Source organism: Lissotriton helveticus, chromosome 9 (assembly GCF_964261635.1).
Source record: "Lissotriton helveticus chromosome 9, aLisHel1.1, whole genome shotgun sequence".
Taxonomy (NCBI): Eukaryota; Metazoa; Chordata; class Amphibia; order Caudata; family Salamandridae; genus Lissotriton; species Lissotriton helveticus.
In genome coordinates, this window is record NC_136070.1 from 697,108,970 (window position 1) to 697,133,381 (window position 24,412).

A 24,412-nucleotide genomic window follows, 5' to 3' on the forward strand; every position below is an offset into this window, starting at 1 on the left:
AGTTCTGTGGATAATGTCATTAGTGATGACCTCAGTGATGTCACTGACCATGTCATGAGTGATGTAATATGTGAGGTAATAAACAGTGCATTGCGGGCCCGTAAGTTATAGTTAGATCAGATTTTGTATAAGTGGAATCTGAGCCTAACTATAACGTCCCTTTACCCTTTGTTTTTATGGTGAATAATAGATCTATCTATAGATCTATCCACTCTCCATATTCAGTTGAGCAACAAAAAATGGCCAGAGACACTGCACGGCTTGAAATCTGAAGAGACAACCATTGCAAGAAGGAGTGAGAGTATAGGGATCCTTTGTTTGTTTATTTACATATATTTTTAAATCACCTACTGGCAGTTGCCATTAGGTAGGAGGACCCAAAACAACTTTTCCTCATGTAATTTCCCATAGGAATTTTGAACGTGACTATAACCCGAACTGCTGAATGGAATTACACCAAATTTGGCAGAAAGCATGCTCTCGTAATTTGGTTTAAATCTGTTCAGCAGTTTTTAAGTAAAACAAATATATATGTATATATAGAGACGCAGAGGGTCTGCAGATCCGACAGTTCTCATAGTGAGATCTAATTGGCTGCCAACACTTCTACTAGAAAGTAGTGGTAGACATCTTGGGACTCAGGACTTGGCCCGACTCACAAAAAAAACGGGAAAATGCAATGGGGCAGGGTAGGAATACTCTGACCCCCTAGGACTGGTTGCAAGGGGGCCCCAGGTAACCGAGTCTGGGCAAAAATGTTTAGATTTACATTTTTCTCTGATTTTCCAGAGGATCTGTGGCCAACTCAAAAAAATAAACAAGTACAGTCTCATGTGCTTGTTTTCTTTAATTCCCTGGGCGGGTAAGGTCCCGTGTTTTTTTTTTTACAGAGTTTTATATAGCGCGAACTTGACCTGTATTACTTGAGGGCATATTCATTTTTGTATATGCATATAGGTCAGGGGCATACGTGGCCCACTTCCCAAGGATGAGCCAACCCTGATGTCCCCATTTCCCGGGGCCCAGCTTTATAAAATATTGAGAGGGCAGCACGTAGGCCCCTTACCGTTTTCAGCCTCGGACCCCATCTTCTCGGGTACAGATATATGTAAGAAGGGTGAGGGGGGCACGCAGACCCCCTCCCCGGGCTGATTTAAGCCCTGGGGACCCCATTTCCCATGGTACGGCCCTGTTACTAATGGGGAGTAACTATACCTTGTGCCCTAAGGCAACTATAACTTGCAAGGTCACCATGCACCTCACATTTTACTTCACTCGTGACATCTTCTGTGACATTATTGATAATAGCAGTGCAACTTTTTCTGTCAAATTGTTGATGAGATAACAGTTCATGGCGGGGTTGAGTTATAGTTACTTGAGATAACTCTAGCTATAACTGCTGAATTTCTATGGTTTTGAGTGTGGAAAATCTGAACCTAACTGCAACCTCCCTATAACCTTTGGTTTTTAATGAATATATATACCCAATCAACCTTTCCCTAAAGCTCTCCCATTTAGTAATAACTATTCCCTGTTTTCAAGCCACTCACTCCCATCCCTCCCACGGGTAGTACAAAATTATATAGTTGTATGTGTGGGGCAAAGATCTCGTAGTAAAGATAAGAGAGGTGGGGGCAGAGGTCTTCAGACAAAGGTTTTGGGATAAGCATTTTGCAGTATGTTGCAGTTTGTGAATACGTTCCTGATTGACTCTGTTAATCACATGTATGAAATGTACTTTTTCTTCCAGTTAACACTCATGCAGGAACTAGCCATTGTACATTGTATGTATACCACCATCACTCAAAGGGAGGTGACAATGAGCAACATGTTGGTGACTGCTGACACTCTGGATAGCATCTTGACGGACTCGGTAAGTAACAGGTTCTCACCGACAGATGGTGATCGTTCACTCAGTCTTGGAAAACCTCAGAACCTTCAGGGCAAAGCAGAATTACTTCTGATCATTCAGTCAGAACTTTGGTATTCCAGATAGTTCCATCATGGTCTGCAGCCGGTATGGAAACTAGCAGTGTTGCGATTGAATGGTTAACAGGGTTATACAGATGGCTCCCTCAGAGAATCTGAAAAAAGTTGCACAGGATGATTAACTTGTCGCCACAATGGATGTGAGTAGAGAGCCTGGCAGAAGTAGTTCATGGGAGACGCAACGGGGCACAAAAAAAACCAAGATATTACTGACATGAAAAAGTCCAATCAGTTACCCAAATGAAATCGAAGGGATTTTGTTGAATTGGGGATATAACTGGAGCTACAAGAAATATAGCAGCTCTTATAACGAGAACACTCTCTTAGTTTTACAGTGGGTGGGAATGTAGAAATCAACAGAACTATATATCAGAATATTACATATAGAATATCATTTGACAGAGTCAAGATGGCGGCCGCCAGCTCAGTCGTGTGAGCTGGTAGCTCCTGCCCTCCTACACCCATGAGGAAGATGTGCTGTGGATAGTGAGAGGACGAGAGGGTGAAAGTGGGTCTGAGCACTTACCGAGGTGTGCGAAGCTTAATCCTGGTACTATTGGCATGTTCAGGTTTGCTGCGACAGCTATTTTTCATTATCTCAGCAAAATCCGATTTGGATACATTGTAGCCACAAGGGGCCGAGCTTAGACGCCGAGCCGAGAAGCAGCAACTGTTGCAGGCAAAACTACTGGAGAGTTGAGAACAGGATATCGCAGAACACCGATAATGCCGCCTAAAGGAGCTAGAGGGAAAGCCCAGGCCTTGGCTGATGGTGATACCACTGCTGCTACAGTGGCAGCCGTTGGAACTGTCTCCGGAACGGTAGGAAAAATCGCGGAGCCGCTGAGCGGTAAGAAAGCCTCTAATGTCAATGGTAAAACAAATAAGGGCGAGAGCTGTGCCCGTGGTAACTCCACGGGCATGGTCAGTCCTGCGAAATGCACTATCCCGCAAATGTTCTCACAAGGCAAAGGTGGGAAGAGTGGGAAAATGGGGATCCAGGGTATTCCGTATCCCCAAACAGACAAGCTCCTAGAAACACTGGGTGTTGAAGCTGTTGTAGGCCCCCCCGGTCATCATGAAGGAGAGTTCAGGTGCTCAGCAGATTTCTCTGTATGACGCTGTTGCCGTGGACAATTTAATATCTGGCAGCAATATGGATCTGGCTAACAGCGCTGGTAAAAAGGATGGGCGCAATCCTGCAGGAGTGAACAACAGTGAGGTGAACCCCTGGAACTGGGTTGCCAAGATACTGAACCAGTTGTACCACAGAAGCTTTGTAATGATAATAACATTGTGGTTAGAAGCGAAAATGTCTCGGTTGGTTTGGCTGGGGCTCTTAATGGGACAGAGTCACTCAGTCTAGATTCACTAATGAAGGAGGCGGAGTTGGTGGATCTTGTGTCATTATCAGATCATTCGGATATATCCAGTGAGGAGATGATGAGAAATGGTAAAACGCCTATGGCTCTACATTGGGATGAGCTGAGTGAGCATAGTACTACACCCCCTGAGGATACGGGAAGGGATTCATCGGAGGGAAGCCCCCAGACAATGCGGAAGAAAAGGGCCTTGACAGAGGAGTCTTGCTACTTTGCCAATTCCTCTTTACCGGTGCAAAAGTCAATGGTTAGAACCCCGGATAAATCTGACCCCTCTGTGGTGCGAAGAACACTAGAGCCATCAGAAGAGGTATCCTTGAGTCTTATATATCAAACGGTAATGACTCACAGGGAGGAAACGCGATTAGAAAGCCAAAGGACACAGAATGTCTGTCGTAAATTACAAAATTCAGTACGGCGCATCGCCAAGACTTGCTCAGAGTTTACTGCAAGAATTACCGAGGCAGAAGCCTGTATTTCGTATTTGGAGGATAAACTAGCTTCACAAAAGACGATGAATGAGACTTTACGTGCAGTGAAGGATGATATGCTATGGAAACTTATTGATTTGGAGAACAGAGCTCGGCGGAACAATCTGCGAGTCTTTCAAATTCCTGAGGGGGTTGAAGGACAGGACCCTCGTAAATGTATTATTGAATTGTTTACTGAGGCGTTTCCAGAATGAACTCAATGGGACTGGCAGACAGAAGATTCAGAGGGCTCACCGTTTTCCCTTTTCTGTCCGGGCCCGGCCAGGTCAGTCGGCAGAAGTGGCTAAACCAAGGCCCATGCTGATTTCATTTAACAACTTTTTGGCATGAGAAGCAGTTTCTGATCAGTCCCGCCCCAACAGGAAAAGAGTTGGCAAGGGGGTTACATTTTTTGTTAGGCCAGATTACGGCCATCAGACGGTAGAGAAACACTGGTAATTACCTCAGCTTATTCTACCATTTCAAACTAAGGGGGCCCAAGCTTTCTTACTACAACCAGCCAAACCTAAAATCATCCATAAAGGGAATACTAGGTTTTTCACCTCTGAAATTTTGGCGAAAGAGTTTCTGCAAACCCTCAAAGAAGGATAAGCAGGGATTAGGTTTATAGAATTATTATCAAATTTGCAGCTTCCTTTTCTGCTCTTATGCTTACTTATTTGCATAACTCTTGTTTATGAAGTTGTATACCCCCCAGCTGTTGCAACAGGTTATGTCATGGGGGAAGAGAATGAGTATGCGTACTGTCTGTGGCCTATTGATCTGTAGGTTAATGTTTTTTTTGTTAGGTTCAATTGTTGGGGGACTTCACAGGTGTGGGAGGCACTTTTGGGTGTAGGGAGCATGTCACCGCTAGGACTAACAGTCCTAAAGCCTCGAGGTAGTGGGCCTGTGGGGTGTGCTGTTGGGGTGGTGTTGGGGGGGAGGGTGGTGGAGAGGGGAAGGAGGAGGGTGGGGGTAAAAGTAAAATAAAAAGGAAGATTCATAGCAGCAAAGAAAAGTACAGAGGGTTAAAAAGATTCGCGTATAGGCCTGTAGGTATGGCAGCCTTGAATTCATGGAAAATTTAGGCCTTCGAATATGCACACTGAATGTGTGCGGGTTAAATAATCATAATAAAAGGCAGAGGGTCTCCAGAGAGCTTCGGGTGATTCAGCCCGATGTGGTGTATCTGCAAGAGACGCATATTCCATGGGCAAGACATAAGGTTTTAGCAGAAATAGGCTACACAGTATTAGTAACCTCAAGGCAGTCAAGCATGATAAGAGGGGTGGTGATTTTAGCAAGACCTTTTATTCAAGCTATTGGGCATATTTTGGCAGATATGTTTGGACGTTGGGCCATTGTGGAATGTAGGACAGGGGGGGTTATATTTACCCTCTGTACAATATACGGCTCTAACCTTGATGAAGCCCCAATATTGGAATATTTGAATGGGGAGCTTACTACATGGCCCATTCTGTTATTCTTGTGTGGGGATCTTAATATAAAGTTGACCTCTGAAGATTTTCAAAATTGGGGGCGAAACTATAAAGATAGGAAACCCCGGATCAAGAAGGCTCTATTTCAATTACTAACTGATCATGGGCTATTGGATGTGTGGAACAGCTTGCATAGGCAAGACCAAGGATATACATTTTATTCACAGCCCTACAACAGGCTTGTACGTCTTGATTATTGTTTTGTACCTACATCAGTGTTTACTGGGATGAAAATCTGTGTATACCCATGGGTGACCTTGGACCATGCACTTGTGGTAGTTGAAATCCCGGCACTTGCTCGGTGGTTAGCACCGAGGACGTTTACATTTGACAGGAAGCATTTGATGGATGAAAAATTTATTGAGCACATGAAGGTGTGGATAAAGGAATGTTTGCAAATTAATAGACACTCCGCGTCCTGAGGGACTGTATGGAATACATCCAAAGCTGGATTTGGAGGGGAAACACAGAGCCTTGGGTATTTAAAATGTAAATTAGCGAAACACGCATTGCAGGTTTTATATGATGAGCTTAAGATTGTCGAAGAGGAATTAGTTAGGGGTTAGCTGCAGGATATAACACCTCACCACTTCAGAATAATCTAGCGAGTTGTAAGGCCAAAATTAATCTTGAATGGAGCAAGGAGAGCGCCATAAAATATCAAACATATAGAAAAGAGTGTCATGAGTATGGCGAGGCCAGGGGCCGATATTTAGCCTAGAAATTGCAAATATAAGAGGAAGAACAAAGAATGGCTGAGGTTATTGTGTCTGATCCCTAGGAAATTCTTAAAGTGTTTCATGATTTTTATACAGAATTATATACAGAGAACGATACAGGGGGCCTTTCTATGCGGATATGGGACTTCCAGCCACTTTATGGGGCCAATTGGCTCAAACGGACGTTGAACCTATTAGGTTGGGGGAATTAGAGCAGGCCTTAAATTCTCTTGCAGTAGGGAAAGCTGCAGGACCAGACAGACCCCCCTTGGAAGTATTTAAGATCTTTTTTCAGGATATAAAAAATGATATGCTTAAAGTTTATCAAACTTCACAAAAAGGGGAGATTCCACGAACCTGGTCCGAGGCTAATATTTGTTTTTTGAAGAAAAAGGGAAAACCATCTGAATTACCGGGGTCTTATCGTCCAATCTCTCTTCTTAATGCCGACGGTAAAATCTATGCAAAAGTCTTGGCCACACGGTAGGCAAAAATTATGCCATCAATAGTATTGTTAAAACAACACAACTTTATACCTGGGAGAGGGACCGTAGACCATGTGCGTAGAGTAATTACTCTCCTCGATATCGCACAGGTAGAATCTCGAGAACTTGGCCTGATCTTACTCAATGCCGAAAAGGCGTTCAACCGGGTTTCGTGGCATTTCCTCTGATGGGGACTGCAACAAATGGGTTTCGGGCAGGGCTATATACGTGTTTTAAACGCCCTTTATCATCTCCCCTCAGTGAAAATGTGCTCAATGGTATATCACTCTGAGACCATCGCGATTTCTAGAGGCACACGACGAGGCTGTCCTTGTTCACCACTTTTATTTGCGCTGTATATTATCCCTTTTATTCTTATGCTAGATTTAAGTAGAAAGATTTTGCCTTGTATAGTACAACAAGAACAGTATCCCTGGCGCAGACTTTTGGGGCAGTTTCTGGGTATAAACTTCATACTGCTAAAACCCAAATTTTATGTACAAGTCAAGCAATGGATGGGGATGCTAGGTGTGTTAAGGAAGCTACCTATCTGTGTATTAAGATCCGTACCTCTGTTAAAGAGATCGTTGAGGTTAATTGGGGCAATATTATTTGGGGAGTAAAACGCTCACTTAAATGGTAGGAGAATCTCCATCTGTCATTAGTGGCAGAGCTAACGTTCTGAAAATGAATGTCTTACCGCGAGTTATGTATTTTTTTAGTGCTGTGCCCCTAGAGGTATCCCATAAACAAATTCAAAATTCACATATTTACAATCTCTCTGTACTAAGTTTATGTGGGTCCCTTGGAAACCTCGTAGGGCTGCTCGATATATGACTCCTTCTCGAGAAAGAGGAGGATGGTCTATCCCTGACTTTGCTTTGTATTACTATTCCTGTATTTTGGTTAATGCATGTATTTTACGTACTGGAGAAGAGATTAGTAATCTGGCCAAAGCCCCCTCAATTTATCAGATGATTCTAGGGTCAAAGGTCAAGCATTGCCTAATCAAAAGAGTGGACAGCAGTTATTTTAAAAGAACGCACTTCAAGGTATTAAATGCTGTGTTTAAAGTCTGGAAGACTGTACGGAAAAGCTTCGAGATTCCAGTACTTTCCATGCATACCCCCACTAATGCCACAGGAGTGCTGCCCCCGATCTTCTGGGACCAGGTGGCCTTAGGCTTGAGAAGGAAGGGGATTACCTGACTTGGCGACTTATATCATGATGATGGGTGATTACACTTATTTGCGGAGTTGGCGTATAAATTCCATCTACCCACAACTCAATTTTTAAATACTTACAAGTAAGGGACTTTAGACAGCAGGGAAACATCGAGCTAATTTATAAAACACTGTTAGAGGGCAGAACGGATGATCTAGAAAATATAATATGAAATGGAGAACTTGGTTGGGGAACCCCGAAATCTCATTGGAAAAATCCATTGATTTGACAGGGAGGATCTTTCCTGCAGCCAGCCTTAAAAGTCAACATTATAAAATGTTATTCAATTTGTATCAGACCCCTCTTAAAATGATGAAGTGGGTGGGTCAGCATGGTGGGAAGTGTTGCCGCTGTGGAAAGGATAGTGCAGACATTGTGCACGTGTTTTTTGCATGTGCGGTATTGGGCTCTCTGATAGAATCTATAGAGAGGTTTTTGTCAGAAATAACTGGGGACTGTGTTAACATTTCTCAGTCTATGATGTTGCTTGGTATTGGGGAAGATTTCCACCAGGGGCAGCTACTATATGAACACCGTTATCCTATTTTTATGGCCACGGTGGTTGCTCAGTTGGCAATGGCCTCACTTTGGCTACGGCAAGAGGCTCCGCCCTTTGAGATGTGGCGGGCCAAGTTTCTCAATGAGTACCACATGGAATACAGTTTATATGCTGTTAAAGGATATAGAAAAGGGAGATTAGGGTTAATGATTTGGGGGGTGGTGAGGGAGTATATGGCGGGGTAATTAAGTCTATTATGTATCATATAGTTTGTACCTCATGTTAACTTTATGTCGAGGGCATTGGTTAGGATTGGGGCTTAAAATGGGCAATGATGGATGTCTTGATGTATGTGTTCAATTATGTATTATTTATTTTGCTGCTATGGAATTCCAATAAAATTAAAAAATAGTCGATCATTTCACATAAATATCATGTCCTAAATGTGGCAATAATGTTTATGAACAATGTCTAGTACAGAGTATTATTTCAGTCAATATTCTGACCATGCTATTCAGGTACAACACCTTCAATAGAATTTGACAAAGGATGACAGATTTAATAAAATAAGGGCTGTTAGCAAGAAATTCAGTAGCGCTCAGACAGGCTGATGTACCGTATGAAAATCCAGTATGTATGGCTACATGTTGACCTTGCACTTGGGGCCGTTCATTGAAGGCAGAGCAGAAAAACTCTATGTACAGTACTGCATTGACACCAGCTGCAACTGTGTCATAACATTATGTCACATGGACCTATATGATAGATTAGGTGCTAGTTCAGCTGTGTCTGCAGCAAGAAGTTATATTTGATTTCACAGAGTTTGAAATTCAGCCATAGTATTTCTATTTCAATTAAACTGCAAACACTTAACGTAACACTGTATCCATACAAATTATTTTTACAATGGCCGTATTAACTAAGTAAGTTTAAGTATGTCAGTTTTATTTGTAAAGTGCATAGTTAATTAAAACCATTGCACAGATAAAAAAGTAATTAACTATAAAATATGGCATGTTCCAAACAGTTTTGTTATGTACACACCGGTTTCTCATGTATTTCCATTAAGAATTCTTTAGGAAGGAGTAAAATGCAATGTGCTGATCATTTTAACTACCATCTCTGATACTATTGTGGGTGCAATATTCAATTATTCCTTTTTAAAAGTTTTAGTAAGGAGTTTCTCTGCTGTTAGCACTCAAAAGACAACAGTTAATTTTTTGTTATCTAGTGTTTGAATGTTATGTTTTTTATCATTCCAGGTCCTTTAGTTTGGTGTAGTGGTACTTTAGAGTTGATAGTGATGAATTATTATATTGATATTAAGGAGTGCCCTGAGGAAGAAAGAAATAGTGTGCCTTAAATGGTCTGCCTGTAGAAAATGAGTGTACTGAACATCATTATGCAATGCACATTAGGGTAAGTTCCAGAAGAAGACCCTGCTGGGCGTCAGGGGTGAACGGATGAGAAACGTCTGTTCCACCTATGGGCGTCTTTCTTCCTGTTTCACCAATCATCCTCGGATGATGGACAATAAGTATGTTTCGATTTGTTGGTTTTCTTATGGTTTTCTTTCTCTTATTTTCAGGGGCTCTGTTGGGGAGGGGGGAGGGTGTGGGGGGGTTGGCAGGTTCCAGGTCCGGGGGACGCTTTTGATGCTGCATTGGGTGACCCCCATTCCTAAAGGTAGGGAACGTGAGTTACGACACTTCCTGCTCAGCAGACAACGTCAAGCAGGGAGGCTTTGGCTAACTAGTGACACAGCAATTAGGGGGGCTCCAGTTCCCCGTAGAATGACCCATGCCCCTGACTGAATTGAGGATCCTCATGCTGAATGTGCGAGGACTTAACAACCCGGTGAAACGGAAGGTGATACTCTCCCTTCTGGAAGCATCCAAAGCAGGCATTTGTCTGCTGCAGGAAACCCACCTTTTACAGAAAGATTGCTCCAGTATGCGGTCTCGCTGCTTTCCGCACCAATTCTACTCCTCATCTCCCACTAAGACGGCCGGTGTGGCGATACTAGTGGCCCAACGATTCAGGGGGAAGGTGCTGCAGAAGGGGGTGGAAATGAAGGGGTGGCTGTTGTCCTATAGATTCTCCCTAGGGGGGACCACTTTTTCGGTATGCTCTATCTATGCCCCGAATGAAGGCCAAGAGAGGTTCTTACATACAGCCCTTGCGGAGGTTGCCGGATTGCCTGACTGCCACGTCCCGGTGGGTGGGGATTTGAATCAGGTAATGGACACTTTGCAGGACAGGTCAGGGCAGCGCTCTTCGCAGGCCGGTACACTCTCTGTAGAGGGGTTCACTAGACTAAGGGACATGGGTATGGTGGATTTGTGGCGCAGCTTTCACCCGGGTGAGAGGGGATATACATACTACTCCAATGGTCACAAGACCTCTGCACACCTCGATCACTTTTTAGTTTCCTCCCCTCTACATGCGCTAGCCACGGAGGTTGAAATCGCGGCTGCGTCCCTGTCTGACCATTCCCCAGTGATGGCGGTGTACGCCCTCCCCCCGATTGCCCGAACAACACGTTCCTGGAAACTGCGCGACACACTACTGCACCGGGCTGAAGTGGTTGATACGCTTAAGGGGACTATTAGAGATTACTTAACACACAACAACACCACAGACACCTCTTTGGACACTCGCTGGGCGGCGCTTAAGACAGTCCTCCGTGGGGAATTGATTGCGGTTTCGGTAGTTGAAAATGCGGAACGAGCATGCAAGCGAGAGGAATTGACACAGAAAATGCGCGAACTTGAGCTCATGCACCAGCGCACGGGGGCGCCAAGAATATGGAGACAGCTACGGCAGACACGGCAGCAACTGGCGGCGCTCGACCAAGATCGGGCTGAGTACGCGGCGGTGAGGGTGCGACATCTATATTACACGGGGGGTGACCGGTGTGGAAGATTGCTGGGGCGTGCACTGAGGGAGGTGCAGCAACGGCATACGGTTCAGGAGATTTCCACACAAGACAGGAAGGTAGTCACCGAAGATGCTGACATAGCTGCGGCCTTTAGCACCTTCTATACATCTCTGTACGCGGGATCCTCCCTGGACCCAGCGGAAGGCGAGAGATTCTTGGAGTCCATTTCCCTCCCATCCCTGACCCCTGAGCAAGCAGAGTCATTAGACCGGCCTATCCGCCCGGAAGAGGTCATTGCGGCTATTTCTCGCCTTAAACTGGCCAAGGCCCCTGGCCCGGACAGTTTTTCCGCCATTTTTTACAAAACGTTTTGTGCGCAGGTCGTGCCGCTGCTGACCGCTCTTTTTAATTCCTTTGCTGACCCGGGATCGATCCCGGGGGATCTTCTAGACGCGACCATCTCCGTCATTCCCAAGCCTGGAAAGGACCGTTAACGTTGTGAGGCCTACCAACCTATTTCCCTACTCAATGTGGACCTTAAGATCTACACTAGTATTCTAGCGATGCGGCTCGCGCCTCTCATGCCAAGCCTGATTGATCCTGACCAGGCAGGTTTCATCCCGGAGCGCCAAACGGTGGACAACACAAAACGGGGGCGCTGTATCTCATAGAAAAGGCCACGAGGACGGCGGGAGAGTATATGTTTCTAGCAATAGACGCCGAGAAGGCATTTGATCGAGTTCATTGGCCTTACCTAGAGCAGGTGCTGGTGAAGGCAGGGCTGGGCGACAAATTTCGTACGTGGGCCCTTCATTGCTACTCTCTTCCCACGGCAACAGTCAGGGTTAATGGACACTCATCGCCTCGCTTTCCCATCGAGCGTGGCACGAGGCAGGGGTGCCCACTGTTGCCCCTGCTCTTCGCCTTGTACATGAACCGCTGGCACAGTCGATTTGGATTAAACCGGAGGTGCATGGCATTAAGATCGGGGCCCTACACACACACCATCAGTCTATATGCCGACAACATCCTTTTGTACCTCTCCTCCCCGGCTACCTCCCTACCTGCATGCGTGGACGGTCTTGACGCCTTCTCTAGGGTATCGGGATTTAAGGTTAATATGGCTAAGTCGGAGGCCCTGGATCTTTCTCTAGAGGCACACACCCGATCCCACCTGCAGAATAGTTTTCCATTTCACTGGACGCAGTCTACTGTCCCTTGCCTGGGAATCCACCTCGGCCCCACACTACAGGACACAGTTCAGGTCAACTATGCGCGGCTGAGCCTTCTTATCCACAGGAAGCTAAATCGGTGGAAGCATTTGCCACTATCCTGGTTAGTTAAGGTGGCCGCCGTCAAAATGACGGTCCTGCCGCAGATTCTTTATTTATTCCAAACTGTCCCTCTCCGCCCACCAGATGGTTGGCTCCGCCAGATGCAAACCGAACTGGCACAATTCATTTGGAACGGCAGGAAGCCTAGGATGAAACTTAGAGTGGCAACGCTACCTCCCGAGAAGGGAGGTGTGGGTCTACCGGACCTCCTCTTGTACTATCAGGCAACCCAACTGAGAACCTTAGTCGAATGGAGCAGATGGGAGTCAGAGAAACACTGGCTTTTCCAAGATCAGGTCATAGCGGCCTGTCCACTCCAAGAAGTGACCTAATCTTTACACTTCCCACATCACGAGGGTACCTCTGGAGGTGTGGGATAGCACCAATTTGAAACATGACCTAACCATCTTCCCATCCCCGCTTACACCTATGTTGGAGAATCCTGATTTCACTCCCGGACGGGACGTTGTTGCTTACGAGAGGTGGCGCCCGGCGGGATGCAGGTCTCTGTTCCACATGTACACGGGTGACGGGATTATTCCCTTCGAATCGCTCAAGCAAGACTATGGGCTGCCGGAGTCGGAACGCCTTAGGTATTTACAAGTGTGGCACTGGGCTCTTACCGGTCAGGTACGGGAGGCAGCGGACAGGCAGTTGCGGCCTTATGAATATTGGTTGATCACGAGGAAAACAGAAAAGCATCTCATCTCTGACCTCTACCGCATGTTGTTGGATCGCTACTCCCACGTCTATAAGTCGGGGAGGGTCCGATGGGAAAAGGAGTTAGGACGCACACTCAGCTCTAAAGAATGGGATGATATATATTATGGCGCGCGACACTCCGCCTACCACATTGGCTTAACAGACACACTCACCAAGATAGCAACATATTGGTACTACACCCCAGAGAGGTTAAATGAGATGGATCGCAGTAGGGACGCAACATGCTGGCGCGGCCGCGGGGAAACGGATTCCTTGGTACATCTTCTCTGGGACTGTGTGCACCTCCGGGGTTATTGGAAGTGAGTCTTGGATGAGGTCGATGCCCACTTCGACACTGAAATCCCGGGATTCCCCTCCTATGTTCTACTAGGCCTCCCAAACCCTGTTACCTACCCGTTACGGTCACGCAGGGGCAGATTGATCACCATCGCTATTGGATCGGCATTGCAAAACATCTTATCCCTCTGGCGCACCACACACACACTCCTTCCCTTCAGGGCTGGCTGTTTCGATTATGGGCAGTGCTGGGCATGGAAAAACTGTCCTTGATCAAAGCGGGGGAGGGTGCGAAATACGTGGACCTGTGGCAACCATTCCTGTCCCTTTTAGCCACGGAATTCAGAGAAGTCACATGCCCTAGGTACTTGCGTATTTTGCGTCTGTCCCAAACTGAGGGATGTTGAGTGGGGAGGAGGCTTACCCTGTACGGGGGACGACTCGGACCTGGACCTGGGGGGGGAGGGAGGGAAAGAGGGGAAGATGTTTGAGTTGGAGTTCGGGCGGGGTGGGGTGTGGGGGGTTCTATTTTTCTTCACTTTTCTGATTTATTAGCTTTCTGTCTCTAAAGACAAGGCCACTTGGACACATTGCTTATTCTGTCATGGCGGTCTGATTTAACAACGCGGCTGGCCCCTCGAGGTTGTAGGCGGCTTGCTGTGTTTAACACTTGTTGTACCACAATAGGCTTTGAATTGCATATACGGAATTACTATGCTGAGCCAGCCCGCTGGGTTGTAGGCGTTTGCTATTTTGTCTATTGTGCTCAAAAGACACCAATAAACAGATTTAATACTAAATCAGGAGTCTCAAACCTTTCCTGAGCTACTGTCCAATATCGGAATTTGATAAATGCACACAGAGGCCAAATAACTTAAACACTGCCCCTAGAGTACCCTTAAGTTCTTCATTCCAGATACAGGGAGCATAAAGTATTAATAGAACAGGAGCTGTAACACAAAGGTTTACAATTGGGGTTACTGAGGATCAGTGTTGTCCCTTTGCGATTGAAACACCTAAAGAGAGAGAAAGAGAGACAAGCAAAAGAGAGGAAGATAAATAAAACTAAAAGAAAGAATGACAGAATAAAGAAAGAAATCAGGAAAGAAAAACAGAAAGAAAGGAAGAAAGGAAGAAAGAAAGAAAGAAAGAAAGAAAGAAAGAAAGAAAGAAAGAAAGGAAGAAAGAAAGAAAGAAAGAGGTAGAGAAATATAGGAAAATAAATAACAAAATAAAGGAAAAAAACAACGAGGACAAAATACCCAGAGAAAAGAGTCAAATGCAAGAAATGAAGGAAGAAAGCAATTAAGAAGACATGAAAGACGAAGAAACAAACTACGAAAGGAATGAATGAAAAGACAGGAAGAAAGAAGGCATAGTAAAAAAGAAGTAGGCGAAAGAATGAAGAGCACAACAGAGAAAGAATAAAGGAAGAAGGTGAGAGAAAGAAAAAGACAGCGAGAAAACAATGAAAGGAAAGAAAGAAAAAAAATTAAGAGAAAGAAAGTAGAAGAAAAAAGAAGGGAGAAGATCAGGTCAGAGGTGGAATTAAGAAAAGATCCTTGTGGATGAAGAAAGGAGAAAAAGAAAGAAAATGAACAATAAGTAATAACACCAAAAGGAGAAATACAGAAAAAGAATAACAGAGGAGGGAAGATGAAGGCAGAGAAAACAGATAAGACTGAACAAAAGAAGGGAGAGAAGGAAACAATCAGAGAAAGAAAGACATTGAGAAAGATCGAGATAGGACAAAAGAAAAGAAGGAGAGAAGGAGGGAAATTAAGTAAGAGTAGAAGAAAGAATAATAAACGAAGAAAAGAGAAAAGCAGAAATTGGAGGAAAAAGAAAAATTGAAACAACAAAGGAAAGAATTACTGAGAGACACAAGATTGAAAAAGAGAAGACAGAAATAGTAAGAAAGAAACAAAGAACGGGAAAATGGTGGAAAAATTGAAAAAAGAGGTTGAAATGAGAAAAAAGAAAGAAAAATATCAAGAAGAATATCAAGCCAATAAGAAAAAAAGAAAGAGAACTGAAAAAGAATGCACAACAAAGGAGGGAAGGAAAGAGATAGTGTAAACAAATAGGGGGAAGCGAGAAAGAGGGAAAAATAAAGAAAGAGGACAGCAAGAAAGAGAGAATAAAATACATTGAGAAATGAAAGAGAGACATAAAAGCAAGGAAAACAGAAAGACATGTAAAAAGAGGCTAGAAAGAAGTAGAAAAAGAAGAAATTATTTTCAGAAAAGGGTAGTCTGCATCATCAAGCACTGTCAGCGTTTGAGTAAATCATAGGAACGGGAGCTGTGTTTTAAATAGCTGTGTTATCAGGTGGGCACCTGTATATTCTCAAGCTTGTTGACAGGCAATTATCATATGCGAGCTACTCAATGGCAGTCTGCGAGCTACTAGTAACATGTGATTGATTAGTTGGAGACCATTGCTTTTAATCCACCAATAGGAAACACGCCACTGCCTTCTCTTTAAGTCTCTCTTACTTCTTAACCTACATTCCTCCTCCTTCGGTGCCCTACATTAACACCTGCACCAGACATCCTATAATTTATACCTACATACTGACTGTAGAGATGTGGGTTGGGCGGGCCGGAATAACAGGCTGGGAGGCCGGAGGTAGTGAGCTATGGTTTAGGATTTTATTCACAGGTAAAGCACACACAGTAGTGTTCCACAGAGATATAGGGGAGGTAGTCCGGAGAGAACGTCGTGGCGGGTGGGTTCTGTTGTAGGGTTGATGTCTTGTTCAGGGTCCTCGGTGGTTTGCTGTCATCAGATGTCGGTCGAGTGATGGGTCTCCTCGGAGATATGTAAGAGAGAGAACAAAGTGGGGTTAGTCCAGTCCGACAAGGACTACCGAGTACTGTCACCTTCACCAGGAGTGAGTGGCCAGGAAAGGAAACGTGTGGGAGGGGGAAGGGCAGAGGGGGGTAAGGTCGACTGAGCAAGCGGGAGGGGTACGGTGCCTGGGGTGTCGGGGTCAGTGCGAGGATGGTGAGATATATATACAAGGTGCTCGTGACACTTCCTTTATCTATGGGGACAGTGCAGGGTGCTCGTGACGCTTTATATACAGGTCTTACAGGTATGTACAGTATAGTTACAAAGGGACACGGAGAAAGGATAGAGGGTACTCACGTGCCCCGCCGCAACTCTCATCCGAGTTGCGGCCGCTCTCCAGCCACCTCCGGAGGTCGCCACCAGTCCTCCGACCACAGGTCCTCTTCGTCCTCCTCCTCTCCGCTTTCCGTCTTCTCTACGATCTCCTCTCGTCTTCCGCTCTCCGTCGGGGGTTCCGCGCCGTTCGCTTTCTCCTGCCACGAGTCCGCTGGGCTGAACCCTGTCTTGACTGCTCTCCCGACATTTCTATGTTCCGGGTGGAGCGTAGTTGACGCACTTCCGCTTCCGGATGGTTCGGGTTCCGGGTCACTAGCAGGGACTTCACTTCCGGTTTCCGGTTTGTCAGTTTCCGGGTCGTCGTCGGTTAGCGGATCCTGTGGGTGAAGAGAGGAAGTCCGATGACCTAGGGATGCTGTTCGTGCCGGCGTGGGGGCGGGAGACCCCTGTCTGCTCCGCCCTTCAGATGAGGTAGGGACCCCTGATTCTCCACACTGACCAACAACTCCTGCACCACCACTGTCACTATCAATACCCGCCAAATCATAAGTCTCACAAACTTTACTCTATACAGCTTATCTCAAACATAAACACAACATCCCACACCGATACCCATACAAAATGCAACAATAAAACTGTTCTGCTTTATCTCTGATTCTATTGCAAAATAATGTAATGGTATACTTGGTTGTTATTTTTGTAACTATTAAATACATTTTTTGCATATTGTGTTCAGAGGTTTTGAATTATGAATACATCTAACACACCTTATACATTAGAAAAACATTAATCTGGTCAAACGGAAAAAAAGTCTAAAATCTCAAATGTTATCCACTCTATTTTTTCTGCACATTCACAGTAAAAGAAAGAGAGGTTTATTTCACAACTAACGGCAAAAGAAAACTGTAAATACATAGATCAATTAAAAAGTAAATGAGCATTCATCAAAGTAAATATTTCTTTGTAACAATATGATGCTCAATATATATCTAGGAGAGAAACCGTTGGATTTCAACGCAGGTCTATCATTGTTTCACCTCTTTATATATTTTGCAGAGCCTTTAATAAGACTATAAAAACATTAAGCCCCTGATTTAGAGGTTGGCGTACAGGTTATACCGTTGCAAATATGACGGAGTACCCTGCCCTCCAAGCTTTTGTCCACCTGTCTTATTTACAGGTGGGCAGACTACAACTTTTCAATCTGTGGATTTCTTGATGGCTAAGTCGACGAAAGCCTAGAATGATTTTCTTTTGTCCATCACTGCAAAAAAACTTGCCTGTGAGGGTCAGGAAAAAACAATAATGACCTCCACACCTTGGGAGAAAACTCCCAGAGTGTGGAGGTCATGAATCTTTTGTTTTTCAGAAACTGCCGCTTCAGGGGTTTCTGAAAAAAAAAGTTAAATAGTTGGTGAACGGCTGTCAAACCGAGGATGGCCATCCACCAAACCTTTTGTACCTTGATGGAAACCGCTGTGACAGTGGTTCCTTTTAAAGTCCCGCGATGATCGCTGGGCAAGAGGTCAGCTTGAAACATAACAACTCAAATACCATTGGGGTGGCGGACGCAATGTCCTCTGACACCCTGGAGGACACTGCTTTGTCTGTCAAATACAAAATCAGGTCCCAAATTCCATATTTCCTCTGAAATATCTTAACAAAGGTAGAAATATTGAAACACAGAGAATCGGATTCTTCTTCACATTCCACATGTAGGTAAGGGCAAGGGCTGAGAACACAAAATAGAGTCAATCTGTATATAACAAACTAATTGATTCAAAGGTAAAGCTCTCTCATAGATCTTGATTTGTATTTTGTAGAATTAGTTGCCTATTTTAGTACCTGATTTGCACACAGAAATGTGTGTGCATGTCTGTACTGGTTTGTGTGTATAGTTGTTTATGTGTGTGAGAAACTGAGAGAAGAGAGAGTAAGAAAGGGGCTGAGAGTTCGGGGCTGACTCATTTAAAATCATGGACTAGATTGGCAAAGACCACAGGAGGTAGGGGGTGTTTGTTTTGCAGCAGATTCTGCCAAGGCATGTGCTGGGCCTTTTGTAACAAGCATTGTACTTGCACCCATTTCACCCCCAAATTGTGTCAAGATGCATTACACCATTTGCTAGGAGGCTAGGGCCCATACAAATGAGAGAACACTTTTGTCCAGGTGTTTCTGTCAGATTACTCAGCACTGGCAAAGGCAAACTGGATCGCAGAAGATGTCTAAGGGAAGCGGTGCAAAGGTAGCACACCTACCGAGGCACACTTTGCGAGGTGCTACGGAGAGTCTCAGAAACCCAGTCATCCACATGAAGATGAAGTTAAGTAATATACCCACCTCCAAATGTGTTCTGATATGCTGGCAGTACAAAACAGAACAGCAGCTTGGAAGTGCCACACATCTTTCACTGTTGCACCCTCTCTGGCCTCTGAGACTTCAGGACTTTACTAGCAAGGTCATGTTTTTATCAAGATATACAAAGAGATGAAACAACTGTAGACCTATTTCGTAATACACCACATTGTTATTAGCATATAGTTCATGTATTATACCATTACAGTACTGTTGATTTATTGACATTGTGTTTTATCATGTATTTCCATGTATTTTTTTATCTAAGACAGTCCATCCTAATTACAGTGTTTAAAATACATTTGTGTTAGTCTTAAAATAGGTAAAATATTTGTAAAAATAATCATTCAGTGTTTTTAAAGCCAGTTTACCTTTTGTTCAGCTCAAAAAGATATTGCAGTCTCTAAGGCCAGTATTGTGTTGAAACGAGGTTAAATATTTCACAAACTCATACCCCTAGTACAGATATTTTATAAGTATAAAACACTAAGGTAATCCAGGTCTAGAGAATAGCCAAATAGAATGAATTATTTCTGATGATATATGCCCCATGCCAATACAGAAAGCGACTAGGTCGAATAGCTCGCACCTCTCAGCCTGTACCAAGCAATACATTTGGTGCACATCCTGAATGGTATCAGTCACTTTTGGATACCTCTACAGTGCAGAAAGACATTCATTTATAAAAAAAGAAGAGCCTTTTTGATGTGAAATTAAGAAAAGACAAGAATTTCTGATATTTTGATGGACTTATTTATTCATTCATTGGGGGTACCAATATATTTATAATTTTATTATGACCCATTTTTATCCTGTAAACTTTCTTGCTGCTAGGGGTCAAGAAATCTCAGACTACAGCCTTATTTTCAATCTGTTTTGGCAACTGCTGGTTCTACTTGGTCTATTTCAAGGAGTGATTACATTGTTGTTATTTGCTCCGCTTCTATCTTATTGATAATTGAGTCTTAGGGCCTGATTAGAAGTTTGGAGGACAGGTTTACTCCATAACAAACGTGAGGGATATCCCGAACTCCGTATTACAATTCCATTATATCCTATAGTTGGAACATATAATATGGCGGACGGGATATCCGTCACGTTTGTGACGGCGTATCCCATCCGCTAAACTCATAATCAAGCCGTTATTGATTTGTTCAAGCATCTCCTGTTTCACAATATTCCCTCTATACCTGATCCATGGTACTTAATACTTGTTTTGGATTTGTTTTTCTCCTCTTGTTCGTCACAAATGTTTCAAATTACCAATATTTCCTATTTCTGCATATTTAGGAGAATTCGCCTGAAGTTGAAAGGATGGCTTTAATGTGTCAAATTTCTCTTACCAAGTGGATACCACAGTCAATATCTTCTAAGATTGTAAATCTGTTTACGGTGCCTTCTATTCCAGAGGAGATTGTTTTTTGGGCCATTCATCAAATGACAATTCAATACGGTAATTTGAAAAAAAGCTATGTTGTTGTCAAACACTGTGCTCTGTGGCAGTCTACGGGATTTTACATTCATTTTAGGTCTGTCTGCAAATAGTTTTATCTGTCTATGGCTCATGTCATCACAACACTCAAATACACAGAGTAGGCTCTGAAGCATGTGGCAACATGTTCTTTCAGTTCCCTTACTCCATTGTTCTTTCAGTTCCCTTACTCCATTGCTTGTTTAAAGTATTTCTACATTTTGTACAAAACCCATAACAGTATGGTGAATTTATCAATTTTACAGTGGTGATTGAGAATGGATCAATCACTAGCATTGCATATACAATGCAAATTGAAAGTGGAAAGAAGCCACTGGGTATATTTAAGTTATTTTCTACATATATTTCAAACTGATTGTGGCATTCAGAATAGAGTCCCATGCCCATGCCTTTGCCATTTCAGCCCGCATAGTTAAAACAATTAATTTTTTAAGGAAGTGACAATTAATTGGAAGGAAATACAACAGCAACACTATGTGTTGCAACCCCATGTCATAATGGTAATTCAAATAAGCTCTAAAACGATTACTTTCTGTACAGTGCTAATTAAAGAAACAAGCATCTCCGTGCTTATGCCATCAGAAGGCTTCAAAATATGGAACTCCAGCAAGAGGCCTTAGAAGTGAATGGTTGCATCTTAAATACAGGTCCACTGACAGCCACTTTTGAAAGATGCAAATGTATTGCTGCTATTTTGGTTATTATGTTCAAATGATACATATTGTTTTAGATTTGTTGAAATTTAGTAATTTCACATTTTAGATTCACATTTTAGCATCACATACCAGTACCAGATGTCCCTTACAGGTTTTGTTTCATTATGTCTCTTGAGGAAAAACTGTTAAAAACTGAAACAGCTCTACACCAACCAGCTACTTAACTATTAAGCCTTTATTTGTACAAGGATTTAGAATTTCTGTAAATGCAGCAACTCTGCTATAATGCCGAACTCCTTCATCACCGTCATAAAAAGGTGCGAGTGAATCCTGGGAAAAGACAATGTGAAACGTTCTTTTCCGCTTATTGCATTACGTTTTATGTTCTGCCGGGTGGAAAATATACAAAGCCATGCATCAAGATTTTTTTACAATATGTTTCATGACCAACACCACCTTTGCAGCACACTCATCATCTTAAGTTGGTATTAGTGTTTAGTTTAATTAATATTGTTTATCCTATTTTCTCTTACAGGACCGGAAATGGAACCATATCTAGATCTGATTCTCAGAACGCTCTTTCCTGTAATGAAGACTGCTTCTACAATCAACCAGAAATATTGGTTTAGCCTTGGTGTGCACCTGCGCTGGTGGAGCGGTCGGGTTCGGTTTGATGGTTGGGAGAGTGTTGGGAGAGGACACCTTTATTAAGTTCACTTTTGTAACATTTCCTGAGAGCACCCTTCATGCAAAGAGATGCAATTTCTTATGTCTGATTGGTGCAGAGAATAACAGTCCCTGTTCATCCCATTGTTTTCAACAACTGATTACTTTTCTGCATTAAACTTTAATTTGTGGCACAAATCAGAACTCAACTGCAACAATGGTCTGCGTAATGTGTAACTCCACTACTTTCTAGTACATTTGCCAATTGGACTGGCATGCTGAGCTGCTGTGTCAAGTTTGCCATGCAATGACTGGACCACATCTCTAGTCTGTATAGTGCAACTCCGGGAAAAACCCTATTCTTTTCAGTAATAAAAAACGAAGGGCTTGATTTAGAGTTCGGTGGACAATCCTATTGTATGTGTAATAAGAGGGACGGGCTATCCCATCACGTTTGTGATGGGATACCCATCTGCCACAGCCTGAATCAGGCCTTATGTTGTGAACTTACCTCCCTAGGAAGTGGAGCATTAAAACCTGTAGAAATTGTACATCATTTCCCAGAGGTAATTGTTCACTTCAATGGCACAGACATCTTGTTGCAACCTAGAGCTCACACAATTGCAAACTAGTCACCGTGTTAAGTAAAGATTTAGACTGGTGCAAATCATGGAGTAAATATATTTTTACCATTTTTGCCTCTTGAAAAATAAAGAATGCAGGAAGCAAGATTTGCTCCCAACTAAACATTTTCAATATTAGGACAGAAAAAGGGGCAATGTGATTTCACACGTGTTGCTATGCTTAATATAGGAAATTGAATGAATCAGTGTTTATTTAGCTGTGAGATTAAAACAGGTGTAGTGTCTTCCTGCCTGATTAGCAGAAGAGTGCAAAATCATTACACCACTTTTTACTCTGGTGATATCTGAACCAGCACTTCTTTGTTAACCACATAAAATGATTCACAAAATTACTGATAAGGAATTCTCGGATGCATCATCTTTTATATTTTTACATACTTTTTTTTATTTTGCCAAGAGGGCAAATATCCTCATACAGTAATAACTTGTGCAAAATCTGATTTCTCCACTCGTATTTCATAAACAACAAAACTGTACAAACTAAATTGCTTTGTTGCTAATTGAATGCAAAAAGTACTCTGGTGAAACATATTCTGCCTTTCCTTCATTTTAGTTCAATACAATGAGTTGCAGTAATGTGGAATTATTACCAAATATTGTCTAGAATGCTTCAAAAGTGCAATAGGCTGCATGATCGAAATGGATACCATTACAGTATCTATGAGAGTCAGAGAATACCTATGTGAATTGAGTCTAATACCTGCTAAAAATCATTTCCTATCAGCAGACGTATTGCACTGTTTTTGCTCAGTATGTCCTATGCACTACCAGACGAGGTGGTACATGTGTAGATTAATGCAACACTTAAGCCTTTGAACTTAACTGTAATTTTTTTATTTTTGTGCAGTCATTGAGATGTTATCAGGCCAGTTTGCTTCCAGTGTAGACACTCCTCTAGTCACACTTTTCTTTGAAGCCTACTCAACCTGTAAGGTATTTCTTCTTGAAACCATCCCCAGTCGCCAGGAGGTGAGTTGGTAAAGTGGGGAAAGAACAGAGTGCAGTGGATGAAGGTTTAGAGCTGTTACGTTTTGTGAGATAACTGATGCATACACATTGACTGCCCCTTCCTCTGCCTTTGCATATATACTTCATTTGATGAAATACAAAAAAATATGAAATTCATTCTCTTGACCCAGACTTGTGATCTCTATTTATGTAGCTGAATAAAATGTGTAAAAACCTTTATTGTACCCGACCAAGTATCAAATTCCTATCAGGTCAGATATATAAAACAAAATCAAAGCTAAACCATGCTATAATACTTAAGTATTAGGGAACAGTAAGTGAAATAAGTATTTTTGAAAAAGAAAGTGACAGAATTAGATTCTAGGGCAATTTAATAAAATCGCAGCTGCAGTAGTGTATTTTCTATGTCTACCACAACCTGTCCATGAATAGGAGGCAGGGGAAATATTTTTTTTTTAAAGAGCTGGGGAGAGGGAGAAAATAGAGAGTGGGTGGGGAACCCTCATCCAAATAAGACAAGAGCGAAACAAATTCATGGATAACATTTCTATTTTAGAGAATCAGTTTTGTCTATTGGAATATTCTGCCAGTGACAGAAACCACTACCTTTGCATGACAGAATCACTTCCTAGTGAACAGATGTCAAGTGCAGCTGCCTCTCCAGGGAACCCTCTACTTCCACATGTGGCTCATCTTTTCTTAGTAGTTAATGTCTAGTGTGTGGAACTGAAAACCTGGTGTAATTTATCTTAACAGGTCTGGGGGCAGGTCATCACCACTCTGGGACATTTGGCCTCCATTCTGCCAGAGGAGCAACTAGATAAGGAGCTTCCTTGGTTGGTCAATGAAGTTGAAAGGCTCCAGCCCCAGCTGCCTGCTGATATGGCATTTCGTTTGCTCACGGTGAGTGTGACCTTTATTTGCTGTCCATGCTTGCCACTTCAACCAATCCCAAATGATTCACTCATAATGAACACTGTATCCCATAATGAGAGATTAGGTGCAATGAAACAC

The 24,412-nt window shown here is 43.2% G+C and overlaps 1 protein-coding gene across 4 annotated transcripts in view; it reads left to right on the forward strand.

Moving 5' to 3' along the window:
* The first annotated feature begins 20,266 nt into the window (after nt 1–20,266).
* LOC144781800 (maestro heat-like repeat-containing protein family member 2A) overlaps nt 20,267–24,412 on the forward strand; it is a 91,561-nt gene continuing 87,415 nt past the window's right edge. For all 4 annotated transcript variants that reach the window (XM_078660805.1, XM_078660803.1, XM_078660804.1 and 1 more), the window contains exons 1-2: nt 20,267–20,424; nt 21,655–24,301. In XM_078660805.1, the coding sequence (XP_078516931.1) occupies nt 24,281–24,301 (21 nt within the window). In that variant the 5' untranslated portion in view covers nt 20,267–20,424; nt 21,655–24,280. The remainder of the gene's footprint in view (nt 20,425–21,654; nt 24,302–24,412) is intronic.